The following is a 19,264-nucleotide window of genomic DNA, read 5'->3' as shown; positions in this document are numbered from 1 at the left end:
GGATTTAAGGACTGAAAGACCACAGGTGAAGTCCCAGCTGCTCTATGCTCCCTGTAAGCCTCCCCGTATACCCAGTCTTTGAGAGCCTCCTTCCTTCTGGGAGCAAAACGAGAAAGGGTGGACGGTAGGTGGAGAGACTGTGGAGAAGAAAGGGGTGAAAACCTTGGGATGTGGTGCAGTGGGCACCAAGGAGGAAGCAGCCGGAGGCTTTTGAGAAGAGAAACATGGTACAAGACTCTGAAGGCAGGTGAAGACAGGCAGGCACCAGGGGACAAGAGGGGATGTGAGAGAGAAGGAGGAAGCACAGAGAGAGGGTAGCGAGGGGGATGTCCCCGGTGGTCCAGTAGTTAGGGCTCTGCATTTCCAGTGCAGAGGTAAGAGGCTTCGATCCCTGATTGGGGAACTAACATTTCATATGTCACGTGGTGCAGCCAAAAAGCAATAGCAAGAAGAAAACAAATAAAGAAAAAACCAGCGGGTAGTGAGGAAGGCAATGCCATAACCCCAGTCAGATAGTCTGAGACAGTTTGGGGGTGGGGTGGGGAAAAAGAGGGGTGGTCAGAGCCAAACAGGAGGGAAGAAAAAACATCAACAGGACTTGGTCCCAATCAGAAAAATGAAGTGAAGAAATGGAATGAGTTTAAGAGGACATGGAGATTTTAATCCCAACTGACAGTGAAGCTAGCTTGGTTAGTCTGCATGCAAAAAGCTGCCATTTCCTCAAGAAAATGCTTAAGGGTCTAATACCCTTTTTTTAAAAAAATAAAAATTATTGGTAGAAACAAGGTCATTCACCACTCCCCCACCTTAACTCAAAACTTAAGTCTCCTCAACATGGTCCATGCACTTAAGTGAACCAATTAGGGCCTCCTTCTCCCCAGTGGCGGCTCATTTCCTTCCTCCAGAGGGAAGGAACTTGGGTAATCTGTGCCCTAAACTCCCATGAAAGTTGTCAGGTCCAAGTTGTAGGGCAGCAAGTCTCAAACTTTCCTCAGAGTTCAGCTTTCATGACAAGATCTCTGCTCAGAAGCTCTTAAAATCCACAGTGAAATTCCAAATTTTATCAGAACTAGGGGGAGGATGCCACAAGCTTTCTTTCAGGGTAATCTCTACAAAGGGCCCCCCTGGTGGCTCAGCAGTAAAGAACCCACCTGCCAGAGCAGGAGACGTGGGTTTGAACCCTGGGTCAGGAAGATCCCCTGGAGAAGGGAATGGCAGCCCTCCCCCATATTCTTATCTGCAGAATCCCATGGACAGAGGAGCCTGGCGGGCTACAGTCCACAGGGTCACAAGAGAGTCAGATATGACTTAGCAACCAAACAACGACAATCTCTGCAAGTCACTAAATGTCAAGTTTGATGAAGAGAATCCTGTAGAAATACCAACATAATCTGAAAAACCAGCCATGGTACCAAAGGCTGTTGAATGCTAAGGTCTCACTCATCCTTGCCTTGGCAGAAGTAACTCAGGCCGAAAAACACACCCTGCATGCTACAACCAACCATGAAGGAATTCAAGCTATAATCAATTGTGAAGGAGGACAAGACAATTTAATGCTTGGGACTCTGCCCCAGTGCCTCTCAGGATGTCATTAACTTCACAGAGTTCAATTCTGGAGCAATCAGAGTGTTCACCCAAAGGTAAGTAAGAGGATGGTAACTAAGTCACAGCCAGAACTGGCCTTTTATCCTGAGCTTCAATATTCACAACTGTATTCCGAAACACACCAAGCAACGCTGCAGAGAATGCCTGGCTGGAGCTGAAATCTCTGCTACTGTGTGTGATGATCGCTTTTTTTTTTTTTTGGCCATGCTGCGTAGCATGTGGGATCTTAGTTTCTCAACCAAGGATTGAATCTGAGTCCCCTGCAATGGAAACACTGAGTCTTAACCACTGGACCACCAGGGACATCCCATGACCACTATTTCTAAGAGCGCTTCCATGATATGAGACATATTGCTCTGAGGCAAACCCCAGGTGTGTGGGAGGGACGGGAATGCAGGCACAGACACAGGAGGCTGTGTACCAGCTGGAGCTCACTGGAGCTGAGTGATGGGTACAACAGTGTTCATGAGCTCATCATCTCTTTGTCTGTGTATGTTTAGACTCTCCTGATAAAAAGCAAAACACTCAAAAAGAGAAAATACTTTTTCAAGAGACTCAAAAGCAGAAAGGCCTCTCTCACAGCCCCTCTCAGAAACTTAGTTCTTAGTCCTCCAAAACAATGGAGAACAAATAAACACTTTTCTGTGCTTCGGCAATTAGGGAAAGGCGGTGATGGCGTATCTTAAGCCTAGAAAATTCCTTAAGAGAAAATAGGTTAAAACTACTAACGAAACCTCGCCCCCTTTCCCGACCTCCCTTCTCTTGAGTGTCACACAGAGTTTTCTCTCAAGCCTCTGAGGGGAACACGAACCCTGCCTGAAGAACAGGAGAGAAAACCAACTGCAGAAAGTCATGAAAAGCCACGTGCAGCTCAAGATCAGAAACTGGAACTGGAAACTTCGATGATGACGGATCCTGGGGCGGCAAAGCCCGCCTCGCCCGCTTCTCCCTGGGGCCCGAGCCAGCACTGGGTGTCTTAGAAGTTTACTGAGACCCCCTCCTTCAAGGAGTTAGAAATCCACTAGGAGGACAAACATAGCCAAAGTCCCCAGGAAGCAGGAGGTGCCGGTACAGAGGCTTCAGTGAGCTGCCTCTGGAGCCTGATGAGGGAAGGTCTCACCCTGCAGCAGGAGTCCAGGAGGTGAGCTCTGAAGGGGTCTTAATGGATGGAAGGGGGCTTGGGCTACACTGCAGGCTGCTGGTGGGGACAGGCCATAAGCAAAGGCCCTGTGTCTCCGAGAGCTGATGGCAATGAGCAGCTGAGGCTGGAGAGGTGGATGACAGCCCGACTGTGAAGGGGCTGACAGGTGTGATCAGGAGCTAGACCTCACCCTGGGGCCCAGTGCTTCTCCAGCTGACTGTGGGGAAGGGCCAACTGTTGAAAAGTCCAACCCCCCAGGAATGAGGCTTCCGCTCCCTTCTGTACTTCTCTCCTCATGGGCGAGGAACATGGGTGGGCAGACCACACTCAGAGTAGCACCGTGATGGACAACACCTAGAGCAACGCCTCTCAGTAGGGGTGCAGTGTGGTCTGTGCAGTCGTTTCAGAGGCCGGCCGTGTGCTGGGTGATGGGGAGGGTGAGGCGAGCAGCAGGGATGGTGGTCAGCAAGCTGCTGCGTGGATCCAGGAAGTGCATATTGAGAGCTGGGTTAAGACACTGGCAAGGGGGACCAGGAGGAGGGGTCAGGTTTGGGAGACCCTCCGTGAGTCCACGTGGTGGGACTGGGTGACCAAGGGGCAGAGCACCGCTCTTTTCTAGCCTGGGTGGCCCATAACTGTCAGCACAGGTAGGAACTATGAACAGAGGCACAGGGTTGGAAATTCACAGGAGAAGATGTTCTTCAGGCTTCAAATAACTAATTTTGTCTTTAATCCTTCCCTCATAAGAAATCTCCAATATTAACCATTTAGGGAGCATCTCAGGAGTTTGGACCTCTCTGGCTACAAGGGTAGCATATTTCTATAGTTAGTAAAGAATGGTTCTAAGGACTTCCCTGGTGGTCCCGTGGCTAAGACTCCACACTCCCAGTGTAGGGGGCCTGGGTTCGATCCCTGGTCAGGGGACTAGATCCCACACACTGGAACTAAGAGTTCTAATGCTGAAACTAAAAGATGCTATGTGCCACAACTAAGACCCGGAGCAGCCAAATAAATAATTTTTTTTTTTTTAAGATATGGTTCTAAATTAGACCTAGTCCTGTGGACTTATTATTACAGGAAAGGAGATGGAAGGGAATGGGAGTCGGGGTTGCTACAGAACCATCTGCAGTTTGATGAAGATCTGAGTATCAGACTCACCAGCCATGGCAATAACAAAGAGAGTCTTTTAATTCCACCAGGCCAAGGCAAGCTTTGTGAAACAAATCTAACCCAGAACATGACAGTGATGTTCTCAGTTTACGTCTGGGATGGGAGTGCAGAAATGAAACACACTCAGTCATGTTCAGCGGTGAAATTTCAGAGACAGACAGCAGTGCTGCTGCAGTTACAAAATCACAGCTTATTGGGATCACACCTATGGGAAAATGCCAGGACTCAAATCTGTTTCCAAAAACAAACAGAACTTGTTTTCTGTACTAAGTGGAGTTTGCTGCTGTGATGTGAGAAATCTCCATTTCTGGGAACAGCAACACATGTTTGGTTGAGGAACAAAAGCACCTGCCAAAACCATTCTGTGGATAGAAATTAAAAAAAAAAAAAAAAAAAAACACTCCCAGTTTCTCAGTCCCTGAAAAAAGTAAACAGTTAGGAAACCACAAAATGGAATCATAGGTCAGTGCTCTGCAGAACCCCAGCTTGATGACTTGGAGGTGTCTGTATGCATCAGCAAGTTTTTCTATTTCAATCTGACTCGCCACGGCCACTCAGGCCCAAGCTCGCAACCTCCCCTGCCTGGACTGGTGCAGTAGCCTGCACAGCGCTTATCGCCACTATGTACCTTATCTCCTTATCTGATTCCCCCATAGAATGAAAGCTCCATGAGGGCAAGGATTCTGCTGTATTTTCGGGTCTAGAAGAGTAGCTGGATACATTTATAAATCTACTTATGTATTGTTGCTGTTGTTTTCCACTGTCTCCCAGAGCTTGCTCAAATTCACATCCATTGAGTCAGTAAAGCTATCTAACCATCTCATCCTCTGCTGCTCCCTTCTCCTTTTGCCTTCCATCTTTCCCAGCATCAGGGTTGAAAACCAAAGAGTTGGCTCTTAGCATCAGGTGGCCAGTGTATTGGAGCTTCAGCTTCAGTCCTTTCAATGAATATTCAGGGTTGATTTCCTTTAGAAGTAACTGGCTTGATCTCCTTGCCGTCCAAGGGACTCTCAAGAGTCTTCTCCAACACCACAATTCGAAAGCATCAATTCTTCGGTGCTCAGCCTTCTTTATGGTCCAACTCTCACATCCATACATGACTACTGGAAAAACCATAGCTTTGACTACATGGAATTTTGTCAGCAAAGTGATGTCACTTGCTTTTTAATACTCTGTCTAGGTTTGTCATAGCTTTCCTTCCAAGGAGCGAGCACCTTTTAATTTCATGGCTGCAGTCACCATCCACAGTGATTTTAGAGCCCAAGAAGAGAAAATCTGTCAACTTCCATGTTTTCCCCTTCTATTTGCTATGAAGAGGTGGGACCAGATGCCATGATCTTAAGGGTTTTTTTTGATTTTTCCATTCTCCTTTCACTTACATATTAATGGTTTTTGAAATCTTTAGCTATAATTGCAAGATTAAAATTAAATTAAAAGTTCAGGGTCTCTATATGTTACCATCTTTAATCTTTGTATAAAAATATACAGAGAGAGAAGGAATTCCCTGGTGGTCCAGTGGTTAAGACTCCATGCTTCCTCTGCAGAGGGAATGGGTTCACTCCCTGATTGGGGACCTAAGATCCCACAAGCTACACAGCCAAAAAAAAGGGGGGGCGGGGGGGGGGGCTACCAATACTAGCCAGGGCTGAATTTAGCTAAAATGAGCCAATTTATTTTCAGAAAAATGATGAGACTTAGAACATACTGAAATTTCACTGAATTAAATTGAACCGAATTTCATTACTTGAAATTCCTAGGTCTTAATCAACTTTCTCTAATTCTGCCCACAAGTGTCTTTTAACTCTGCCTGCTCTGCCTACCTAACCAGTTGCTGGGCTCCCCAATTCTATTTCTGGCAGGCCTCTCATCCTTCCCACCTCTTCCCTTTTCCCTGCCCCTCTTCCTCAGGTCAGCCTCCCGTCTCTAGTCGCACACACTGCTGCTGGATTAATTTGGAAGCAGTAGCACCTGTTGAGTCACTCACCTGCTCAGGCGTGTGAATGGCTCCCAACTTCCTGTTCCCTCAAGTACAAATGCCTCAGAGCTGCCACAGGCCTCAACATCCCCTCTGTCTGCCTCCCACCACCTCCATCGCTAAGCCCCTCCCAAACCAGACCTGTCCCCACCCCCCAGACTGATGCCTTTGTTCCCCGCCAGGCTTCCACCGGACTGCAGCGTGATGCGTCCACCAAGGGTCAGCTCCGCACACGGAGCCCTTCCTGGCCCAGCTGGAACAGTCTCCTAGCACCTCTCTGCGGTGGTTACCAGGCTGCCTCCCTGTTGAACTTCTATGTGCTTGTCACGTCTCCCTCCCAACTCTGGGCTCCTTGAGGGGAGGGGCTGTCTTTTTCCTCTTTGTGCCCCATACAGTATCTTTCACAGACAGAGTTTAGAGTTCTCTAAACTTGCGTTAAACTTAAAAGGAGACAAGGGACTTCCCTGGTGGTCCAGTGGTTGAGAGTCCGCCTGCCAACGCAGGGGACACAGGTTCCATCCCTGGAAACCTAGCTCGCACGTGCCACGGGGCAACTACGCCCGTGCACCACCGTAAAAGATCCCATGGGCCACAGCTAAGAGCCGATGCAGCTGAACAATTATTTTTAAAGTATCTTTAAAAAATAGACAAACAAATAAAAGGAGGCAGTTTCTTTCAGCTCTAAATTACAGGAGAGAACAAGATTGTTTCTTATGTTTGGCTAAGTAACAAACAAGGCAGGACACAGTTTTGCGGGCTATAGGCAAGGCTACTTGCAGAAATTAAGACTTAGAGATTGTTCTAAAACAATACAAGCAGGGGAAAAGCAAAGCAGAAGAATGAAGTGGCTTGGGGGCAAAAATGTTGTGCCTGGGAATCCTGGAACTGAGGGACCAGCCCTCATATTTAAAGCAAAAATGTTTATCTCAATCCTTTTGTGACTTGTTGATTTTCATCTCTGGACAAAGTCAGACATTCTGAAATATAAAGAACTCTGCTTACACATGAGAGCACAGATAATATTCGGAGAGCCTGTAAGGTACTGCCAAAACTGGGCTCTCCCATCTTGTTGTGGGCTCTCGTTCCTGAGGGACCTGGTCCTTTCCATCACTTAAAGTCCTTGCTGATCCAAGCTGGCCCGGGCAGGTGAGACAGGGAAGTCTGTGGTTACCTAGCTGCCAGCATCTGTGGATGGCAACCAGGTTTGCTGCTGAATGGACCAGATGATATATGACCTTCTGATATATGCTAATATTTTTCCAACTAAAAACACTGTTTTGGAACATTTTATTAATGAAGGAAAAACATTTGCTGTGTTCAAGAGAATAATGAGTCATGATTAGGGATGAAAGAGAACATACCAGTCAGACCTGAATCTATGGCCAAAGGAGAATTACGACAGGATGGAATAAAAGAGATGTCTCTGAAAGCCCCCAATCCTGGGATTTGCCTGGCTTTTATCCAGGAAGATTACTTTGGGAACTGAATATGATTTCCCAGCTGTAGGGAGTCCATGCTGCCCACCATCACCAGGAACACAAGATCATAAAATGGAAGCTTGGTAGAGTAAATGAGAAACAGCTTCTGCCTTCCACTTCCCTCAATGTACAGAGCTAATAAAGTGACTGACTTGGATGAATGTCAAATCTTACAGCCCTCAGTTATTCCAGCCTCTATAAAAACAAAATGAGTAATTTGAGGTTAGAGAAGATAGCTTCTTGTAATTATGATTACAAGATTCTAATCATTAGAACTTAAAAAAAAAAATTAATGTAGCATGACTTCGTAAAGACCAACCAGCCAGAACTATTCATAGAAAAGCCTAGAGCCATTTATACATGAAATCTAGATAACTGTAAAAATAATAATAATAATAATAAAGATAAAGCTTCTCTCAGCTGATGCCCTGAGTGGATAATCACAATTTGAGTTGTAAACATACCCTTTGTGTACACTTCATCTCTTCTCTTTGACTCTGTTATCTTTTTTTAGTTTATTAAAATCATGTATAACTGTTTCTCTCTTTTTCTGGAATGTTTCCTCAGAAGCAGATGAGCAAACGTTCATGTCACCCCAGGACCAAATCCCAATTACCTTCTTTTAAAGTCCATTTGATGGAGCCTGTCCTCTTGCTGACGGCATGCAGACTTCCATCCAATGTTGACACAAACAGCAAGGTTTCAGGAAGTGTCACAGTGCTGGGACTCCCAAAAACCTGCAGTGAGAGGTAGAAGAATCGATGTGGTCAATATGATTCTTCTTCTTGGGTGTGCACAACCACAGACCAGCTCCTCCCTTACCTGAAAAGTTATCCTTCTAAGATCCACCACGTCACAGATGAAGAAACCGAGGTTGACGAGATGAAGTTCCCATCAAGGGCATGTGTCTGGACAACAGCTGGTTTAGGACTAGAACCGATTGCCTTGTTCTATCTGAGTAGCAGTGCTTCCCCACAAGGGCTAATGACCTAACATGTCAGGGACGGGGGACTCTGGATAGTCCAAGGCCAGCCTCCACTGAAACAGATGGGGAGAGTATGTATGCTCAGCTTTGAGTTCCTTCTCTTGGTTATATTTTACTTTCTGAAACCTGGTTATCTTGCAAGACTCCATGCTAAAGTAGAATGCCAACACACCGACACACACACTTACGAAATTTTAAAAGGCAAGGAATCTGGCTCAGTGGTAAAGAATCCGCCTGCAACACGGGAGACTTGGGTTCGATCCCTGGGTCGGGAAGATCCCCTGGAGAAGGGAATGGCAACCTACTCCAGTATTCTTGCCTGGGAAATCCCAGGGACAGAGAAGCCTGGAGGGCTGCAGTTCATGGGGTTGCAAAAGAGTCAGACATAACTTAGCGACTCAACAACAAACAATAACAAGGAATTTGGGGGAAATATTTAAAGCAAAATAGGAAAAACAGCTCTCATTATAGAAAGAGTTTATATAATAGTAAACACCAAGATTTTGAGAGAGACATATCATAAAGGAAAATGTATGACTCAGGAAGTTCAGCTTGGTGCTCTGTGACAACCTAGAGGAATGAGATGGGGTGGGAGGTGGGAGGGAGGTTCAAGAGGGAGGGGACGCATCTATACTTATGATTGATTCATGCTGATGTATGGCAAAAAGCAACACAATATTGTAAAGCAATTATCCTCCAATTAAAAATAAAATTTTAAAAAATTCGCCATAATAACCCAAATTATTCTTCATATAATAAAGTACAATTTAAATTAAAGCGTGCCTTTTATCTTTAATGAATTTTTAAAATATTCTACAGAAAATAACCAAAGGTAGTGAAATTCACTTTCTCATCCACTATTGATTGGCAATGAAAATTATGTTAGTGCAATCTTTCTGGCAAGCATAAAAGTATTCATGCTTTTGACTCTGTAGTTCCTCTTTTACATCCTAAAGAAGTCCAGCTATGGGAAAAGCTCGTTGCACAATGATACTCATCAAAACCCATTTATAAAAAAACAGGAAAGACCTGAACACTTCTAAATGGCTGAAACAAATTAGGACACAAACAGTCAATGGAATATCATGTAATCGTTAAAATGGCCCTTGGAAGAATCTACAATAGAGAGAAAAACTTGTATGTGTTGTCACATGAAAACTATAGAATCCAAAATTTAATGTACGCTGTGGTTATAATTAACTGGACAGTTTTTTTTTTGCTTGCCTGTCCTCTGGGTTTGCTAGGAACCGTACACTCATCCACATGGTTTCCATGGGAGCAAATGTGTGCGTGTGTGTGTGTATGTGCGCAGGCACATGCGCAAGCAGGCAATAGCTGGGACGGTTTCCTAGGATAACTCCCTTCCGAAGTCTGGATCCACTCAGCAATGCCACCTGTAATGAGATTTTTTCTTCTTTGTCACCGTACTGTCACACCAATCAGCTGGTTCCGGCAAATCTTGAATTAAAAACGGGCCAATGCAACTTGCTTACACTGCGTCAGTTTAAATTTCGGCACAAATGCCTTTTTTTTTAAATACAGCAGTATGTCTGGCTTTTAGCACAAAACAAAGACTGCATGGGAGCCTGACCCCCAAAATACCTGGTCACTCTTGGTAAAAGCCAGGATGACACTAATTAATCTCCTAAAACAGATGGCTCTCTCCAGGGCAGCCTGAGCTGGTGGGATAAACACTCCAGTGCCTGCATTCCTTTTCCAGTGTGAAGACCCCCAGGCAAAGGGGCCAAGCAGCTGCCAGAACCTCCTCTACCTCTTGCCTGTGTGTGGCCTGCAGGGGAGAAGCCCCGCCCTCCACTTTGCCCAGGGCGAGGGCCCCTTACCTGGGATGAGTGAAATAACTGCAAGCCTTACAGTTCCTGCTGAATCTACTCTCCAGGTTAAGCCTTAAGGCTGAGAAGAAGAACCTGTTTTTAACTCCACTTCTGCAAGCAGGAGATCAGTCTCAGTACAACCTGGCTAGGAAAACAGAAGCCCCAACGTGGTCGCTGCCCTGGGCGGAATCCAAAGTCTTGTACACCAATTGTCTAAAATTATTTTGGACCATGGGGTATGGATGGTGACTAGCCTCTTCTAGACCTGCTCACACCTGAACACATATCACCTGGAGCACCTGGCCTGGAGAACAGCAGCCCTGTGATGAGTCTGGAGCTACTCGGGACCCTGGGGGAGGGGCTACCTCCACTGACAAAGGGGAATGAATGGGTCCGCGACTTGATGTGGGGTGGTGGGATTAAGTTAAGTGGGGGTAGTGTGAAGGTCGACCAAATGAAATGGGAACATGTATGCATATCTGGGGGCCAACAGGTGGAAACCCCCTCCCTCTGTCACACAGTTACCCTGGGAATAACCATTCTTAGGTCTTGGGAATCACGTCAGAAGCAGGTTGAACAATCTGGGTGGCTGAAGTACTAAGAAATTAAACTCAGAAAAAAGAAAAGGGAATTAAACTCGGGAGGTTTCCGTGGATGTTTTTCTCCATGTGGAAAAAGCTGGATGAGAGCAAGAAAAATAAAGACAGAAAGAAGGTTGAGAAGAAACAGGGCAGGAAAGCTAGGAGAAAGACCCTGGCCAACACTTCTCAGGCCTGGCCAAGCCCTGTCCTTGGGCCCAGGGACACCCAGCCTATGCAATCAACTCCCCTGTTTACTTAAGCTTGTTAGAACTAAGCTTCTGTCCCTCGAAATTGAAACAGTCCTAAACACACACACACACACGTATTTTCAATATATCTACAGGAAAAAAATGTAAAATTATAGCCCTAGTTTTTTCTCCTTTATTTTCTAAATTTTCTATAATATGATCATAAAAAAGAGATGGATAAGTTAGCAGGTAGAAGAGAAGCTGGGATTTAAAGGACCTTCAGCAAGCCCCTAAATTCCAGAACCCTTTCCACCTCAGGGTTATTAGGTAACCCAATCACCTTTGATCATTGAAATCCACCAAATAAGGGACAGAAGTTTAGAAACACAAAGGTCTCCCGGTCAGAGAGTGTACATCCAGAGAACAGAAGAGTTTCACTGTAATTAAAGCCTACAGTACAACTATAATTAACTAAATGCCCCCAAATACATCTCATCACAGTCTTAATACTTAAAGGGGCCAATATTCACTAAAACATATCAGTGCTGCTCCACTATTGGCATGGAAATGAAAATTAGCTGCTTTGCCTGAGCATCTTGTAAACCACAGGAAGAACAATTGTCCATGGTTGGTTGGTGACTCGAAATAAAACACTCATCACATAACTAACATGGTCTTCTAAAAATCTCAGAAAGATCAGGTTTGGCCGGAAGTCGAATTTAGCAACTGAGAATACTGAATTAATCACAATGTCCACAGTGACGTCACAAACCCCATCTCACCAGACAGATTTTTCTCTTCTCTGAAGCTCTTGACAGTTTCAAATTAGAGAGAGACACTCTGAGCAGCATTAGTCTCTCATGAGGCAACTTAATAACACAAAATCTCTGCCTTTTTCTTCTGGCATTTTTTAAAGCATTAAAATGCTTGCCCTCAGCTACAGCTGCTATTTGTTGTTGCTGTAGTTCAGTCACTAAGTCGTGTCGACTCTGCGACCCCATGGACTGCAATACACCAGGCACCTCTGCCCTTCACTATCTCCCAGAGTTTCCGCAAATTCGTGTCCATCCAACCATCTCCTGGTGATACCATCCAACCATCTCCTCTTCTGTCCCTTCCTTCTCTTCCTGCCCTCAATCTTTCCCAGCATCCAGGTCTTTTCCAGTGAGTCGGCTCTTTCACATTGGGTGGCCAAAGTATTGGAGCTTCAACTTCAGCATCAGTCTTTCCAATGAATATTCAGGGTTGATTTTCTTTAGGATTGACTGGTTTGATTTCCTCGCTGTCCAAGGGGCTCTCAAGAGTCTTCTCCAGCACCACAGTTCGAATGTATCAATTCTTCGGTGCTCAGCTTTCTTTATGGTCCAACTCTCACATCCATACATGCCTACTGGGAAAACTATAGCTTTGACCACATGGACTTTTATTGGCAAAGTGATAAGTTGCTATAACTCACCTGAATGCAATAAGCAACTATATTCTGTGTGCTGTGACACTGAGCACAGCTGAGAATGATGTGTATGTGAAACATTTAAAAACACCGCTTCATGATGACGATCTTGCACCTCACCTTCACCCTGTTGGTGTTCCATTTTCCCTGCAATGGATAAAAGGGCTTCAGGCCCCAGAGCTACACACGCTAGTTTCCAGAGAGCCTGAGAGCAGAAAGAAAAGGTCTGATCCTGCCAATCAGCCTAGAATCTGCCTTGTTTTTCAAACTAGTGGGTTATATACTCCTGGCTTCATTGGTGACTTCTAAAAAAGTAATTGCAGGTAGAGGCCGTGGCGGGTAATCTAGTCTAGTCTAAAATGAGACATCCATTAGCTAATTGGTCCTCCTGGAAGTCTGGCCCTCACACGAGGTGACCCTGACATAGCAACTCGGGAAATGCCCCGTCTGAGGACCAGAGAGCTGGGCAATTTGGGCCAGATGATGCTGGGGAAATGTGTGCCTGTAAAAACAGCTTATTTCACTTAGGTTGATTCCGTTGTTAAAATCCAGCCCTCGCTGCTGCTCGGCTCAGCCAGGGCTGCCTCCTGTGAAAACATAATTCCCGGGCTGGATCCTCATGTTCAATTTTCTTATTATAAAGCAAGATTAAAATGCACCACTTCTTTGCATTTCCCACAAAAGACATGAACGCAGCTACCAACTGCTCATACAGAGAAGATTAAAAGGTAGTTAAGTCTCCAACAATCTCATTTTCTAATATTCTAAACTCAGCTAATTGTCAGTTGCTCCTGCATTAATGAACTCAAATGATTATATTTCAGGCAAGAAAAAAAAAGTCTTTCCTAAAACAAGCTCTGGAATAACTTTGTTTAGTACAGACAAAAGGGACTGTCTGTACAAACACTCACAAATCAAGTGTTTAGCACAAAAACAAATGAAAAGGCCTCTAACACATCTTTTTTTTTTAAGATTAAAAAATAAATATATATATTTATTTATTTGGCTGCATCGGGTCTGGTTGCAGTTGAGACATGTGGGATCTAGCTGAGGAGGGTTCGAACCATGGCCACTTGCATTGGATATGTGGATTCTTAGCCACTGGACCACCAGGCAAGTCCCTTTAAGATTTTTTTGATGTGCACCATTTTTAACTTCTTTACTGAACTTGTTACAATATTGCTTCTGTTTTATGTTTTGGTTTTTTGATCACTAGGTATGTGGGGGTCTTAGCTTCCCAACCAAGGATCAAACCCTCATCCCCCAGCACTGGCAGGCAAAGTGTGGAACACCAGGGAAGTCCCAAACCTACCAGTTTCTAAACTAGAACTTGGGACGGGTCAGGCCAGAGGCAGCTCCCGGGTGGCTGGAGAAGAGCCCACAAAGCTGGGGTTTGGTGGCAGTTGCCAGGCTACCACTGACAAGGCTGCTTCCCTGCACCCACCCTCTGGCCCCTGAGGATGAAGCAGGAAGCACACAGCATGCTGCTCTAAGATTCAGAACACAGGGCAGCCCCATGCTTCCCCATTAGGGTTTTCCAAGAGGCTGCATTTTCCAAAGAAACACAATTCTTAAATTTCAGACCCATATTTCAAGCACCAGCCCACGGTTTAACAGACTACCTAATAACAGTGGTCAGAAACAAGATCAATAAAGTTGGCACAGACCTTTCATCTCGAAGTCAGAGGGAAGAAGTGGGGCCATGCACACACGTGTCTGACACCCCGGTTTCCAAAGTGATCTATACATGATGCTGTGGTATTGGTTATTTCCCCGAACTAGTGTGTCCTTGTTGTTTAGTTGTTAAGTTGTGTCAGACTCTTTTCTGAACCCATGGGTTGTCCATGGGATTTTCCAGGCAAGAATACTCGAGTGGGTCGCCATTTCCTTCTCCAAGGGATTCTCAGGAACCCAGGAATCGAGCCCACGGCTCCTGCTGGGTCTCCTGTAATGCAGGCAGGTTCTTTACAGTTGAGCCAACAGGGGAGACCACAAAAAAAAAAAAAAAAAAAGAGGATGCGCACACTGTGAGCAAGAGAGCCACACACTTCTCAGGTGGCGTGCAAACTGATCAGGTCCAACCCAAACGCCCATCTCCAAAAGCTCAATTTACAGGCCCTTTCCTGTGAAACTTTCCCCATTCTTACCTCCACTCCAACAGACCAAACCATTTATAATAATTAGAATACAATAATCTAGCTAATTACAAAATGGTATTGTTTTTCTTTCAGGAGTACCACATTGATTTCCAGGATTTGCTGAGAGGTGGGGTTTTTTGCTTGTTGGTGTTTTTTTTTTAAACTAATTTTTTCCTGCATGGTTATTGGATTACTGTTACATTACATAATCCTCACTTTTAGCTTTACTTACTTAATTTCTATCTGAAAGACACAAAGGCCAAGTCCATAAAAAGCAGAATTTTAATTTGGAAAATAGTTTAAAATGTGATAGTTCACTACCTTGGTAGTGTATATTTTAAGGCACAATAAATCCATAAAACTTTTAAATAAAGACATGGAAATATCGCTTAAGTATGCTTGAGGTATAAGCAGAGGTTAAAGGGTGATTCCAAACGTTCTAAGTCATTCTTGCTGAATAATTTTACTAGTTTTCAAGCCCAAGCCCCATATAGAGTCTAACGATTGTGTCTTTGAACATACATACTCTCCCTGGTATAAAGAATCTGCCTGCAATGCAGTAGACACAGGTTTGATTCCTGCCTGGGGAAGATTCTCCTGGAGAAGGAAATGGCTACCCACTCCACTGTTCTTGCCTGGGAAACCCGCTGGACAAAGGAGCCTGGTGGGCTCTAGTACGTAGGATCACAGAGTTGGACACAATTGAGTGACTAAACCACCACCACCAAGGTTAAGAAAACCCTTCCACCAAACTGAAAATACAACACTTGTATTAGTCTAGCAAAGCTATTGGCATGTGTCCAACAGAAAATCCTTATACAACATCAGTTCAGTCGCTCAGTCGTGTCTGACTCTTTGTGACCCCATGAATCGCAGCACACCCGGCCTCCCTGTCCATCACCAACTCCCAGAGTTTACTCAAACTCATGTCCATCGAGTCGGTGATGCCATCCAGCCATCTCATCCTGGGTCGTCCCATTCTCCTCCTGCCCTCAATCCCTCCCAGCATCAGAGTCTTTTCCAAAGAGTCAGCTCTTCGCATGAGGTGGCCAAAGTATTAGAGTTTCAGCTTTAGCATCAGTCCTTCCAATGAGCACCCAGGACTGATCTCCTTAGAATGGACTGGTTGGATCTCCTTGCAGTCCAAGGGACTCTCAAGAGTCTTCTCCAACACCACACTTCAAAAGCATCAATTCTTCGGCGCTCAGCTTTCTTTATAGTCCAACTCTCACATCCATACTTGACCACTGGAAAAACCACAGCCTTGACTAGATGAACATTTGTTGGCAAAGTAATGTCTCTGCTTTTGAATATGCTATCTAGGTTGGTCATAACTTTCCTTCCAAGGAGTAAGCGTCTCTTAATTTCATGGCTGCAATCACCATCTGCAGTGATTTTGGAGCCCCCAAAAATAGTCTGACACTGCTTCCACTGTTTCCCCATCTACTTTCCATGAAGTGATGGGACCAGATGCCATGATCTTAGTTTTCTGAATGTTGAGCTTTAAGCCAACTTTTTCACTCTACTCTTTCACTTTCATCAAGAGGCTCTTTAGCTCCTCTTCACTTTCTGCCATAAGGGTGGTGTCATCTGCATATCTGAGGTTACTGACATTTCTCCCGGCAATCCTGATTCCAGCTTGTTCTTTTGCACCTATAACCTGCCAGCTGGAACCTATAACCCGCCACCAACAACCATTCTGCCTTGTGCAGTGCAAGGCTCCCTGCCTGGGCTCCAACCCACTGCACAGCAGGCCATAACAGTAAAAGGAAGGTAAAGTGACTTTTGGTTGGTTGATGAAGATCCATTACAGTATTATTAAGACTTAAGACAGGCATGCAAGTGAAGGAAGGATTCCACAGGAAAGATTTCCAAGCTATTTTGCTTTTACTACTTAGGACGGGGGAAATCTTGAGAACAATTAAGACTGCATGTCACCAAATGTGGAATAATAAATTGCAAATGGACTTAGAATGTGCTAGGGAATCAGAGCTTCTAATCATTCACCTTAGCAATAATGCTTGGAGGTGAGAAGGGCATTGGGTGCCAGGGGATGTACCAGTGCCAAGGCACCATAAAGAGGAGAGAAAATAAGCCTTGCACACCTGCGTGTGTGGGCACGATGGGGGAGATGGCTCCTATGGATAAGAAAGCAGAGGTATGGAAAAATCACAAGTAGACTGGATCCTCCTGTGGGCTATACCCAGCTGAAAGCCACAGGATGGGTGAGCTTATTTTGAGAGCTATGGGTAAGACATTTTCTGGCTCATCATACCAGATCCCAGTCCTACAGGGCTTCCCACAAAGGGGAAACCTGTGCAATTAAGCAGGAAGTTCCTCACAACAGTATTATGTAACATAGTCCCTTGGCAGGCCCTAAATGATTGGAGAAAAAAAAAAAAAAAGACATCTTTGTCTACAATTCTATTTGCAGCCATATCATAACTTCTGGCTACAGACTCCAGCAGAGTCTGGCTCTTTGCAATTCTGGTGGCTTCACAAAATTACTAAGCGGGGTACTGTCATATTTGGCCACATGGTAGAAGACTGTGCCCAGCGATGGCCAAAAAACCACCAAGAATTCTCCAAAGCAGCATGCAACGGAAATCAGTGCCTAGTAAATGCCAGCACACACCCATTACATAACAGTCTCCTGTTGAAAAATGAAGCCCCCATCATGATCAGTGGAGCAGGCTAGAACAGCAGCTCACAAAGCCCTTCCTTTGAAGGTATCTTAGGTAAAGGTCTGATGAGACAGATCCAACAAAGTGTAACAGAGTCTGGCATCTTCTGTTATCCTCTGCTTTCTTATCCATAGGAACCATTTCCACCATCACACCCACACACGCACACGTGCCAAGTCTTATTTTCTCTCCTCTTTATGGTGCCTTGGCACATCCCCCGGCACCCAATGCCCTTCTCAACTCCAAACGTTATTGCTAAGGTTAATCATTAGAAGTTCTGATTCCCTATTCTAATCAAACTCTGCTCCCCAGCCCCTGTCTCACTGACATACCTGAATTAAGAGTCCAGTACTCAGTATGGGTTTCCCTTGCGGCTCAGCTGGTAAAGAATCTGCCCATAATGCAGGAGACTGGGTTTGATCCTTGGGTTTGGAAGATCTGTTGGAGAAGGGAAAGGCTACCCACTCCAGTATTCTGGCCTGGAGAATTCCATGGACTGTATAGTCTGTAGGGTCGCAAAGAGTCGGACACGTCTGGGTGACTTTCACTCACTCAGCTCAAATGTGGAGACTTTTATATAGTTATCTGTACACAATGACACAGAAACCTCACTGGGTTTATCCCAATCCAGTAGACTAAGGATGAAGAACGGAATTAAAACACCGGTGATATTAAAGAGACTTTTAATTGTGTCTACGTTTTAATGGTTTCAGTCTAGAATAAAAACCATGCCAAACTCTGACACATTTTGTTTACCCGTGCTTAGATCAGCAATAATCCATCAACTGTATATATTTCCTGCTAATCAGCCCATCGGCTGCTGTTTCTTGACATCGGGTCAATAAAGGTAACTGTGACATTTGCTTTGGATGGGAGTCAGGTGTCTAACTGGGATGCAGAAAAAGGGCAAGGTTTAGCTGAGCAGTGCTGTGAAGTTTCCAAACTCAGCCACTGAGAGAGTTAAACTAGTATCTGCAGCAATTCTTGCGTGTGGTGTAGTTAACCACCACCCAATTCTTTGGTGGTCTAGGCTGCTCCCTTAATGGATCTGATAAAAGGTTCCTTGTAAGGCCACATGATTTCTGACAGTAAAGGTGTGCTCATTTCACAACAGGTGAAGACACTTTCCCCAACTGGTTCTGAGGCCCCAGGCTAAGTATCTAAGTTCAAGCAGCTGGCCGTTCCATCTGTCTTCATGGTCCCTCTGTCATCAACTTATATTGACCCCAGGGGAGGAGCAAATATATTTGGGCCTGAAAGGTGCTACAGGAAACCCTTTACCATACTGTGGTCAAGGTACCAAGCCCTGTTCTTAGGGTGATATCGAATCTCTAAAGTTGTTAAGCGTTTTATTAATGTTAAAACTAAAACCCAAGGTTTCACCATCATTTAGTGGTTGAGATTTAGAATGCACGTATCACCACCATTATTATTCAGTCTTCTTCACTGAAGGGAAACAGCAGCAATGCAGGCCTTGTAAAAAAAGCTAAGAATCCTATTAGGCTCATTTACCTTCATGGAGCAGCATCGTAAACAAACAAAACCAATACAAGTCTGATTAGACCATAAATTCATAAGGGGACTACCAGCTTTACAAAAAACCAGATTTTATCTATTTGAGTAGCACATTCATCTGCAGTTAAACCTATTATTAGGAAGTCTTCCGATGAAAACCCCAAGGGAAAAAAAACTCAATTAGATACCAAATTTTTCAGTCTTAATAACAGCAGTTAATCTGAAACTGTCAATTTTGCTCTTTAAACTTGGTAAGAGATTCCTTTCTGCCAGAGACGGACGGAAGGGGTCAAGTAGAAAGTGGATAAATGCTCTAGTTGAATAAACATCCATGAACAACTGTATTTATGTATTTATGACATAATTGCCACCTAGGCCTGCCAGATGTTGCCAAGCTTTATCATGGAAGTCAAACACTATGAAATCTGCCTGAAGTTGAGCTCCTTGGCCAGATCGACTTTCCCCTAGACAAGAGTCCCCATTGTCTGAAGTACGTCTGAGGATTACCCACTACCCGGCTGG

General features: G+C 44.8%; 1 protein-coding gene across 1 annotated transcript in view; it reads right to left on the bottom strand.

Moving 5' to 3' along the window:
* ERN1 (endoplasmic reticulum to nucleus signaling 1) overlaps positions 1 to 19,264 on the bottom strand; it is an 82,945-nt gene that overhangs the window by 45,746 nt on the left and 17,935 nt on the right. Inside the window, exon 2 of the mRNA XM_040244974.1 lies at positions 7,986 to 8,106. Within this exon, the coding sequence (XP_040100908.1) occupies positions 7,986 to 8,106 (121 nt within the window). The remainder of the gene's footprint in view (positions 1 to 7,985; positions 8,107 to 19,264) is intronic.

Source organism: Oryx dammah, unplaced genomic scaffold (assembly GCF_014754425.2).
Source record: "Oryx dammah isolate SB20612 unplaced genomic scaffold, SCBI_Odam_1.1 HiC_scaffold_8, whole genome shotgun sequence".
Taxonomy (NCBI): Eukaryota; Metazoa; Chordata; class Mammalia; order Artiodactyla; family Bovidae; genus Oryx; species Oryx dammah.
Note: the sequence above shows the minus strand (reverse complement) of the source record. Positions and strands in the feature narration are given on the sequence as shown.